Source organism: Salvia hispanica, chromosome 4, assembly GCF_023119035.1.
Source record: "Salvia hispanica cultivar TCC Black 2014 chromosome 4, UniMelb_Shisp_WGS_1.0, whole genome shotgun sequence".
In the NCBI taxonomy this organism is placed as follows: domain Eukaryota; kingdom Viridiplantae; phylum Streptophyta; class Magnoliopsida; order Lamiales; family Lamiaceae; genus Salvia; species Salvia hispanica.
This window is the reverse complement of record NC_062968.1, coordinates 10,688,313-10,699,673: the sequence shown is the minus strand read 5'-3', so window position 1 is coordinate 10,699,673 and position 11,361 is coordinate 10,688,313. Positions and strand designations below refer to the sequence as shown.

Here is an 11,361-nt window from a genome sequence, read left to right as displayed (position 1 = left end):
CCCACTTATCATAGCATAGCAATTACCAAGTACGTGAGAATCGTGGGAAGAAGGTGGAGCCGTAGGTTCGTCGTCCTCTTCCGTGGATGGGCTGGCAAAACTCATTTACACAAAAAGACAATCTCAGTATTTATTTTTCGAATTTCTATTTTCCTCTTCTTAATATCAAAATTTGGTGTATTTCATCACCATTTATACCCCATATTAGCATCCTCTTTCCATTATTCTCACACCTCCTCCCATGGTTTCCCTCACACTTCCAACATGCCCCTTCCCGACATTCCAAACCCCAATCTCTCCTCATCACCAAGGCATCTGATCTCTCTACAATCTCTCATACTCATACTATTATTACATAAACACTTTCGTAATTAAATTATTACTCTCCAATGCAGGAGGTTTGGAATGGATTCGCACAACAGAGACGGCGACGGTAGCGAGTGCTACGCATGCACGCAGGTCGGAGTTCCGGTTTTCCACTCGACCAGCTGCGACCGCGCCAGCCAGCCCGAGTGGGAGGCATCCGCCGGTTCCTCCTTGCTTCCCATAAGGGACCGGACCGGCGCCCATAAACCGGATCTCCAGCCTGCCCGGGCCGGCCGGCTGTGGAGCGTGCTGGACCCGCGGAGCAAGCGCGTGCAGCGCTGGAACCGCGCGTTCCTTCTGGCGCGTGGGTTGGCGCTCGCCGTCGACCCGCTCTTCTTCTACTCTCTTTCGATCGGACGGGGCGGCTCGCCGTGCTTGTATCTGGATGGCGGCCTGGCGGCGGCGGTCACGGTGCTGCGGACGTGCGTGGACGCTGTGCACCTCTGCCACCTGTGGCTGCAGTTCCGCCTCGCTTACGTGTCCAGGGAATCACTGGTTATTGGTTGTGGGAAGCTGGTGTGGGACGCACGCGCCGTCGCACGTCATTATCTCCGGTCGCTCAGGGGCTTCTGGTTTGATGTATTTGTGATCCTCCCAGTTCCCCAGGTTAGTTACCGGTATACATTTAGCCTAGATTAAATAATTGTATAATTTTTTATATTTCTACTTATAATTAATACATTGTTGTGTGTGTATGATTAAAATTTTAACATAAAAGGAAATGCCAGTAAATTTGAATTTTGCACTATATTTAAATGAAAAGTTAGAAACAGAGGATATAGTCCACACTCCATAAACTATCTTTTGCATAGGGATTGTTTCCTAGTACAAAAATAGGTATTTGTTACAAATGTACTCTTTCACCACATATAAATCTCTCGGTGTCCACCAATACAAGTTCTACGAGTTTTAATAAATATACTCATAAAAAATATATAAAAAAAGTTTGTGAAATGTGAGTTAGTTTCATAGTGAAGTTTACGTGAAATAAAATTATGGAATGTATAGCCTATTATGAAAAGTAGTAAAATGAGCAAATGAAATATTTATTAATGGACGGATGAGAGTGATAAAATGGTACAATTATTGGTAGACGGAGGGAGTACTATTTTTCTTTTGTGTTAATGAAAAGAGAAAGTATATTTTCATATAAGCCCTCCGTCTTATAGAAATATGTCATTCAGGTGTAAAACAGAAGGAAAAAAAATTGTCATAAATGAATATGGACTATTTTTATGGGACGTATGAAAAAAGAAATATAATCTATTTCTATGAAACAGAAAGAGTAGCGGAATAGTGATTTGAAAGAGAATATGACATATAGGGACATAAGGATTACTATTACATTTCTTCTTTCGAAAAAAATACACTAATTAATACACTCAACTTCTTTTTTTCTCTCTCTACATTATTACTTCATTTTTCTTCACTCTCCATTAATATATTTACTTATTATTTCTCTCTTTATTTAATTTCCTAAATTACATTTCCTGGAATTCCATATCATCATTGAAGTATGATATCGATACCTTATCATAAAGGAAGTATTATTATTAAGTGAAGTGTGCAGTAATTTAATTTACTGCCAATTAGTGCCGAGTAGTCTATCAACATCACACGTTGATACGTGTAAATCAATTATTGGCCTTTTTCCTGTTGTATTTTTGGAGGTTAGCATGGCATTAATAAGCTATTTTGGTTATGTCCTCTTTTATTTCAGCTTCTTATAAATGGAAAAGAAACATACCCTTTTAATAAGGTCTACATGTCGGTTACCAGTATAGGGTACTAAATTCTTTAATGATTAACTTGATTATTTGAGCTATATTTAAATTCTTAGTATGTGCTTGAGATTTTCTATTCTACTTTATGGAGTAATATCTAATTCTTGTATCATTTACATTTTTTATATAAAAAAAACTCTAATTCGAATATCTTGAATATTACATTAATTTTTTACGTTCTTGTTCGATTTCAAACGAAAGACTTCTCTTTTAGCACAAGATTTTATAGTGTTGTTTTATAAATTAAACTAAGAGAGAATAAAGTTTGTAAAAGAATAAAACAAGAGAGAATAATATTTATATTTTATAATTATTACATAAAAATAGAAAATACATATTAAAAATATTTGTACTATTGGTAGTTGACAATATACGACTCATATTATTGGACACAAGAAAATAAAAACGAGATGAAGATGCCTAATTAAAAATGTTGTTGTTGTTGTTGTGCAATACATTTACAGGCAGTGTTTTGGTTAGTAGTGCCGAGATTGATAAAAGAGAATGAGATACGTGAGATAATCAGGATTATGCTGCTCATCTTCCTCTTCCAGTTTCTACCAAAAGTGTATCATAGTATCACTTTAATGCGAAGAATGGCCAAGGTCACTGGCTACATTTTCGGCACCATTTGGTGGGGTTTCGCCCTTAATCTCATCGCCTACTTCATCGCTTCTCACGTACTAACCTTCCTATTCCTTCCATGCCTTTCATTCCAATATTATTACAAAATTAATGTCACTAATTATTTACAGGTCGCTGGCGGCTGTTGGTACGTTCTCTCTATCCAACGCGTGGCCATGTGCCTCAACCAGCGTTGTCATGACAATCGATCCCTCTCGTGCTCTGCCTCTCACTTTGCTAACGCCACGGCATCTTCTTCTTCTTCTTCTTCTTCTTCTCTGTGTTTGGATGTTGATGGACCTTTCCAGTATGGAATTTACAAATGGGCTCTTCCAGTTGTTTCTAGCACCTCCATCGCCGTCAAAATACTTTATCCTATTTTCTGGGGATTGATGACCTTGAGGTACAGTGTTACGGACTCAATATTAACAGAATAGTCTTTTGGAATGAGTTGTTCTATTTAAAATGATTGGTTGTAGCACTTTTGGGAATGACTTGGAGCCGACGAGCCAGTGGCTGGAGGTGATGTTCAGCATCAGCGCAGTTCTGAGCGGTTTGATGCTCTTCACTCTGCTGATTGGTAATATCCAGGTGATTCTAGAATGTTCGAGAAAAATATATGATGATGTTTAAGTTGAAAATGATGTTTGATTCAGAGAATTTGGGAATAGGTGTTTTTGCATGCTGTGATGGCGAAGAAGAGGAAGATGCAGATAAGATGCCGCGACATGGAGTGGTGGATGAAGCGGCGCCAACTTCCGTCGCAGCTGAGGAAAAGGGTCCGACGCTACGAGCGCCACTGTTGGTCAGCTGTTGGAGGAGACGACGAGATGGAGATCATCAAGGACCTGCCAGAGGGGCTCCGCCGCGACATCAAACGCTTCCTATGCCTTGACCTCATCAAACAGGTGCCGTTGTTCCACAGCTTGGATGATTTGATTCTCGACAACATATGCGACCGTGTTAAGCCCATTCTCATCTCCAAAGGCGAGAAGGTCTCATTTCTCTCTCACTCATTAAATTCTAATTGCTCGATCAACATATCTTCTTACCTAAATTTCAAACTAGATTATACGAGAGGGAGATCCCGTGCTGCGAATGGTGTTCGTGGTTCGTGGTCGAGTGAAGAGTAGCCAAAACCTAAGCAGAGGAATTGTGGCGACCAGCTTAATTGAAGCGGGGGGTTTCTTCGGGGACGAGCTTATGTCGTGGTGCCTTCGCCGCCCGTTTTTGGATAGGCTGCCGCCGTCGTCTGCGACGTTTACTTGTATCGAGTCAACAGAGGCGTTTGGTCTTGATGCGAACAACCTTAAGTATATTACCGATCACTTCCGATATAAGTTCGCAAATGAGAGGCTGACACGTACGGCTAGATATTATTCCTCGAATTGGAGGACTTGGGCTGCGGTCCACATCCAGTTGGGTTGGCGGCGTTACTTGCAACGGACGCGTCGTACGTTAGCCTACACTTCTGCTAACGGGGACAGTCATCGTCGTCTCAGGCAGTGCGCAGCGATCTTTCTAGGCATCCGGCCTCATGATCATCTTGAATGAGATCCAAGTGATACTCTCTTGATTGTGAGTATTGAGATATCAATGATCAATTAAAAGTCAAAAGATCATCATTCATTGGATGTAAACTTGAATTTTGACATCTATATGGCAATTGTGATAGTTGATTTCATGATTACAAACTTCGCAAAAGCATGTCTTCATCATTATGCAATTTTAATTTAATAAGCCAATAAAATAACGAAAGCCCTTTTATGGATTGGTACGTCATTTTTGTTTGTAAATTCATAACCAAATACAGATTATTTAACTTATAGTATTTGCACACATAAATTGACAGATAAAATGACAATCTTCAATTTCAAATACGGAAAAAAAAGGGTGCATTCAATAAGCCGGGACTGAAAAAATTTTAAATTATAACAATAGTAGTATTTAATTTCATACTCCCTCCGTCTATCTGCAGTAGATGCATTTAATTTTCAGTATTTATTTTGGAAAAATGATAATAAATAATTAAAGTAAAAAAAGGTAAAATAAGAGAGAAAATAATATAGGAAAAATTATTTTGATATTATTCTCTCTCTCTTACTTTACTCTCTCTTCATTATAACTATTTATTACTCTCTTCGTCCCAACTAAGTTGAGACAACTTTTAGGTACAAAGATTAAGAAATGTGTTGAAAAGTATGAGCGATGAATAAAATAGGAAACATAAAGAGAGTAAAGTAAATGATGGAATAAAATAAGAATTATTAGATGTTTTATTTTTTTGTTAAAAATGAAATGATTCATCTTAGTTGTGACATCTTTAAAAAGAATACAACTCAACTTTATTAGGACGAAAGAAGTATATTTTTTCCAAAATGATTGTTCAAAATGAAACGCCTTTACTGCAGAAGAAGTAATTGTCTTAGGCGAATTATCAATTTTATATGCACTATCAATTCACAAATACTCTTTATCTTAGTAAATTTAAGAATGTTTGGAACTAAGCTTGTGTTCATCATTTGGAGTCATTGATGATTTGAATTTAAATATTAACGGTGGAATTAAATTATGATGAAGGATTTTATACGATGGAGTATTAGACTACATATATGTTAGGGAGAATAAAATAAATTAATTGCTCCTTTGATTTTGCTCAATAAAATGGAGTATCAAAATACGGTAAATATAATTTATCACTAATTTTTCTACCATTTGACGGGTCAAATATTTTCCTTCTTCCAATGCACTTGATGTATCCAAAAAAAAAGAAAAACATATCTTTTGCACTGCCTTGTTCATCTTCTTCCCCATGCCGCCTCGCCATTTCTTTTTCTTCAAAATTACTCTTTTTACATACTTCTCTCGGTCTCATCTCCACTTCGCCGCCCAAGTCTTGTGTTCTCCTTGCTAATTCTACTTTCAATTTTAGAAAATCGGGCGGCGGGATTCGTCGTCTCTTGGGGCGGAGACTGTGCGGAAGACGGCCATGTAATGGGGAGTCTGGGTCTGGGGCTGGGCTTGTCCCCATGTAGTTCCGTCACTGCATCAGATAGTGTAGTCACATGTTGTAGGCTTGTAGCTTTCTTGACGATACAATATACTCCGCACGAACAAAGTGAGTTTCATACTTGCTTTAAAACTAGTTTTGGTCAAAACTCAGGGTCTTTCAAGCTGAAGAGATTTCTTAACCTTCAAAGCGCAGTTACAAAAACTTATTAGGCACTTCTGAACTAGTTGAAAAATCAGCCAAAAAGGCAAAAACACTAACCATTTTTACAATTTTGTTGGTTATAATACTCTTAGTTTGCTGAAACAACTATAGCCCCATATAACTCTGGGGATTTACTTGTGAAATTAAAAGCGAGTCAATATTTTCATTAATTAATCGAGCTTGATGCTAGCTTAAATTAGTTTTTTTCCTCAAGAGTGCTAGAGAGTGGAAGCATTTATTTACTCCCTTCGTCCCAAAAAAATAAGGACATTTGGGATGACACGAGAATTAATACATTATTGGTAAAGTAAGAGAAATAAGAAGAAGGTAGTTAAAATAGTATTAGTGGATAGTGATATCCATATTATTGTTAGTGTTTAATGGTGGGTCCTAGTGGTATAAGTTGTAAATAAATTGATGTATATGGGTACTGTGTTTGGGAGAACTTTCCATAAATGAAAAATTGTACTCCCTCCGTCCCCGATTAAGAGTCACACTTTTCCATTTCGGTCCGTCCCCAATTAAGAGTCACATTCCATTTTTACCATAAATAGTAAGTAGGTCTCACATTCCACTAACTCAATTCACTCACATTTTATTATAAAACCAATATAAAAAAAATGGGTCTCACATTCTACTAACTTTTTCATAACTTTTCTTTACATTTCCTAAAACTTGTGCCCGGTCAAAATGTGACTCCTAATCGAGGACGGAAGAAATATAATTTTATGGTACGAACGGAAAATTTAAGTGTCTTTATTTTTACAGGAAAGAAGGAGTATTATATTAGAATAAATTGAAACTAATTAGTAAATGTACAATCAATTTTCATTCAAAACGTCCTTGGGGGACAATATCATCTCCAAACGCAGCAAGCCATAATTACATAAAGTAATAATACTACTCCAATGTACCAGGATTCCAGGAATATAGGGATGCGAAAAACTCACTGCTTCTGATAAATCAATGTAGTATATAACCAATATTATAAACTCAATATTACATACTTACGTGTATATATTTAGAAATAAATAATCACAAAGATCCCATACTTGATTTAACTAACAAAGATGTACTTGTCTCTTAGTGATCCAATATAATACTCCCTTCATTCCACTCAAGATTAGGGGTAGGTCGATACGATATATCGTATCGAAAACGTTGTATTGTGTATCGTATCGAAAATATCGATATGAAAGAATTTCATATCGTTATCGTATCGAAAGTTTCGATATATCGAACTTTCGATATAAAAAAATTTCATATCGTTATCGTATCGATATTTCGATATATCGTACCGAAATTCGATATATCGTTAAATATCGATATATATCGAAAATTTCGATATATATCGATGTATATCGAAAATAAAATATCGATATATAAAAAATTTCGATATATATCGTATTTTCGATATAAAACGATATATCGCGATATAAGGAAATTCATATCGTTATCGTATCGAAAACTTACGATACGATATCGTATCGTATCGAAAATTACGATATATCGAAAATTCGATAATTTTTCGATATTTTTCAATACGATACGAGCGATATATCATTTTTTCGGTATTTTTCCCCAGCCCTACTCAAGATATCCATATTCTTGAGCGCCCGGGAGTTAAGGCGGAGTGGTTAGGTGACAAAAGTAGAGAGAAAAAAGTAGTTGCATATTTTAATAAAGAGTGAGGAGAGAAGGGTTTATTTCCAAATATAGAAAGTGAACATCTTGAGTTGGACAAAATAAAAATGAAAAGATGGACATCTTGAGTGAGACGAAGGGAGTAATATATTACATAAAATTGTGTTAAGTGAGTTAAGTAAATGAACAATAAAGTAGGAAATGAAAAAGGAGGAGAGGTAGAAGAAAAAAAGAGTAAGAGAGAGTAAAGTAATTAAGTAAAAAGAAATGTATTTACTTTGCTAAAATAAGGAATAACTTCACTACTATGAAATGTATCAAAAATGACAAAATGACTTCAATATTATGGAAGGGACGGAGAAGTATATAAGGAATTAATCATTTGTTTTACCATGACATTGCACTTTGTTGAAACTTTATGAGTGAAGTGCACAAGGTACAGTTGCAGAAAAGAATTTGGAGACACTAAAAGAATTTGAAACTATATCTAATGGATTAATTTTAAATTTGAAAAGTTTTGATCATATATTACAGAAAAACGTTGTATATTTTTCAGGATCTCCGAAAATTGAGACGGAAATACTTGAAACTGGAATTTACTATGGTTAATTGTTGGTACGCGCCTTCTTCCAGTGATATTGCTCAAAAAGAAAATGTGCGTATGAAGATAGTATGAAATCATTTACTCCGGTCCGGATCCAGACCCCAAGTTCCTTTCGCAGTATCATTCCCCTAATTTTCAAGGCTAGGCCATAACTTCCATAACCCTGCAGGATTCATCCCAGTCCCAACTACTCCCTCCGTTCCATAGTAATTGAGTCATTTTGTCATTTTGGTACGTTACATAATAATGGAGTCATTTCATTTTTTAGTAAAAGTTAACACATTTCTTCTCACTTACTTTACTCTCTCTTATTTTATTCTTTCTACATCTCTCTACTTTTTTTTTCCTACTTTACTCTTCTTCCTTTACTTAACTCACCTAACACAATTTTTCTTAATCTCCGTGCCAAAAAAAATTGCCTCTATTACTATGGAATGTAGGGACTATTAAATTGCATTATTCACACCTAAAAAGTATTTTACTCGTAAAAATAGAAAAGATTGAGCAATTATAACACGAGATATTCATAATTCATTCAAAAATTGAAAATTACAAACATGGAAATTCAAATTAAAAAAAAAACATTAAAACGCCAGCTCATTAAAATTGAACACATACTTAAATACATAAAATTGAAATAAAGCTCTGCCTATTAAATATATTAAACCTAAAATTTTCTCCTTTCTTCCCTTCCTCTCTTTCCACGCAGTCATCTTCTTCCCCTCCTCGTTTTCTTTCTCTACTACCATTTTCGTCAACTACTCTCTTCAACTCGAAAATACAACTAATATGAAGGTTTAAATACAAAACTTCGAAAAAATTTGATTTTAAAAAAAATGAAGTGTGCCCCGTCCTCAAAGTGTATAACACTGGGCCGGACCGCAACCAGGCCTGGCCTTAGGCCGCTGGCTCGTTACCAAGCGCGGCCCAGGCCCGTCCCCGCCCCCCTCCATTGCGCCAGGCTGCGGGCCGGGACTCAGGTGTGGTCCGGCCCATCCCCGCCCCCCTCCAATGCGCCAGGCTGCGGGTTGGGACTCAGGTGCGGTCCGGCCCGCAGCGTTAATGATGCTCTTTAAGAACTTTACAAAAAGAAGAGTAAAGCTAAACCACCAAATCAGAGGATCAATATCCAGTTCAGCCACCAAATTAACTTGAAGTACTAAAGCACCAAGGCTGGCATTATTGGTATGGTGCAGAAGTAGTGACCCTATAGGCTATCCTTGTATAATTCTTAAATTTTCTAAGCTGATTTGAACACTTACAGACATAAGATGCTAATTGTGGCACATTCATGCAAGCATTTCATGGTAAAATTATGGACACTGGAGTTGGACAGAATTACAGATTATGGGACCAAATCAAGAAACTCTATATTGCATAAATGAGAAGGCAATCATAAAATATCATGACATGCCATCAGAAAGTCAGCCTCATAGCAAAAAAAGCATAAAATGAACTGTAAAAAGGAAAAATTAAAAAAAATATATAACCATAGGACCATCTCATAAATATTGGAGAATCATCTTGTAGTCTTCAGCATCTATTTCAGAAAATTGAGAGAAAAAAATCTTATAAACCCAAAATTAGGACAAAGAAGTCACAATCAAACTAGATTCACCATGTCAAATTCACAATAAGAATTGTAAACTGACCAACTGAACTCTCTATTTGTGCATAGAGACAGCCTGATAAGAACCTAACATCATCTCTTCCGCCAACACATGAAGAAGAGCCTGCAGATGACTCTACAGATGAAGCTATCATCGATCCTTCGCTCGATGCTCCACCACCTCGCATAAAGAGGTCTCCAATCCTTGTCCAAGACTAAGTAAAGAGTTAGTTATTTATAGTTAGTTATGTGTGTTAATCTAATGTAATAGAGTAGGAAGTCGAGCATGCTCTATCTCGGGTTTTCTTTGTGGTTCTTTCCCGAGAGATATGAGGTCGAACCGCCCTAGGGTCCTAGAGTATAAAAAAGGGAACTTGTCATCATATCCATAATAAATGAGAAGCTATTTCCCACGTTTGTGTTTTCCTTCATTTCTCTCAAAGTCTAACAAACTGCTTGACGGAGGAGACCTCCGCACGCAGACGTCGATCGCAGAGCCTCCCTCGCCGTCGACCCTTCTCTCCGATACGACCTGCTGGGGTTTGGTGCCCCTTGCACAGCGGAAGACTTGTACAAAACAAATAAATCAGACGTAGGATCTATTTGACCGATTATGCAATTAATCAATTCACATGTTAAACAGATAATAGCATGCTAAAACGCAAATAATTCATGCTCATAGAAAATAACTCCTAAACATGATTTCTACGGTTTAGAGTTACCGATTTGATTCTCCAAAGAATCGACGATTGCTTGCGCCTTCTCCACGTGATGATCTTCGATACTAGACCACAGATCTTCTCTCTGGTTCCCGAACTATATCTCGATATCAGTGGTGGGCTGATCTTATCAAAATACTAGGACTCAAATAAAGAAGACAGAAGAAATCCTTTTGGGAATAGGAGTAGAATTCGAAATTCTCCTCAGCTGGAGATTTTCGAAAAATTCGAAAACTACAAGAAATAAAATTGTGTTTTTTTTTTTTGGTCTCCTTTATTCTCCTATTTATATTAAGTTCCTTATTGGGCCCAGACAGGGATCTATGGAAGGTTTTGGATATGGGCTCCCCCAATTAGCTTTTTACTAATTAAATTGAACCCACAATTTAATACAAGCTTATATTGGAATATTACGAGCAGCCACTACAAAAGTAATATTGAACTCTCCCCATTTCCCGCGCTTAAGATATACAAATGTCCATTTATTAATTAATGTCTGCTATGGACTTAATTAATTAACATCTTATTAATTCCAAGAGTGGACTTAGCAAGAAACATTTATTTATTATTCATAGAGTAATAAACTCCAACTGGCCAGTTTTTCTGAATAATAAAACCTTGTTCGAGCTCCTCTTGAGGACATTATCAAACGAGACTCACCTCGCGCACGATTCAACATAATAGCAATCCTAGCACCGCTAGATATTAATCACCACTACCCAATATATCAGGATTATTGGGTTGCGAAAAATCCCTCGCACCATTTGATAAATCAAAGTAGTGCATAATCAATACCG

General features: G+C 36.8%; 1 protein-coding gene across 1 annotated transcript; it reads left to right on the top strand.

Annotated features, from left to right (window-relative positions):
• Positions 1-211: 211 nt before the first annotated feature.
• LOC125219817 (cyclic nucleotide-gated ion channel 2-like) lies at positions 212-4,468 on the top strand. The gene is made up of 7 exons (XM_048121891.1): positions 212-311; positions 396-972; positions 2,615-2,830; positions 2,906-3,177; positions 3,254-3,365; positions 3,446-3,769; positions 3,843-4,468. Exons 1-7 carry the CDS (start codon positions 265-267, stop codon positions 4,326-4,328), a joined length of 2,034 nt encoding a protein of 677 aa, XP_047977848.1. The 5' UTR covers positions 212-264; the 3' UTR covers positions 4,329-4,468.
• Positions 4,469-11,361: the final 6,893 nt, after the last annotated feature.

What these genes read in the sequence shown, in the direction of transcription:
- LOC125219817 (XM_048121891.1), top strand. Translation starts at nt 265, where the DNA reads ATGCCCCTTCCCGACATTCCAAACCCCAATCTCTCCTCATCACCAAG. An exon ending in AATCTCTCCTCATCACCAAG is followed by an intron (nt 312 to 395) that starts GCATCTGATCTC and finishes TCTCCAATGCAG; the next exon opens with GAGGTTTGGAATGGATTCGC. An exon ending in TGCTGATTGGTAATATCCAG is followed by an intron (nt 3,366 to 3,445) that starts GTGATTCTAGAA and finishes ATTTGGGAATAG; the next exon opens with GTGTTTTTGCATGCTGTGAT.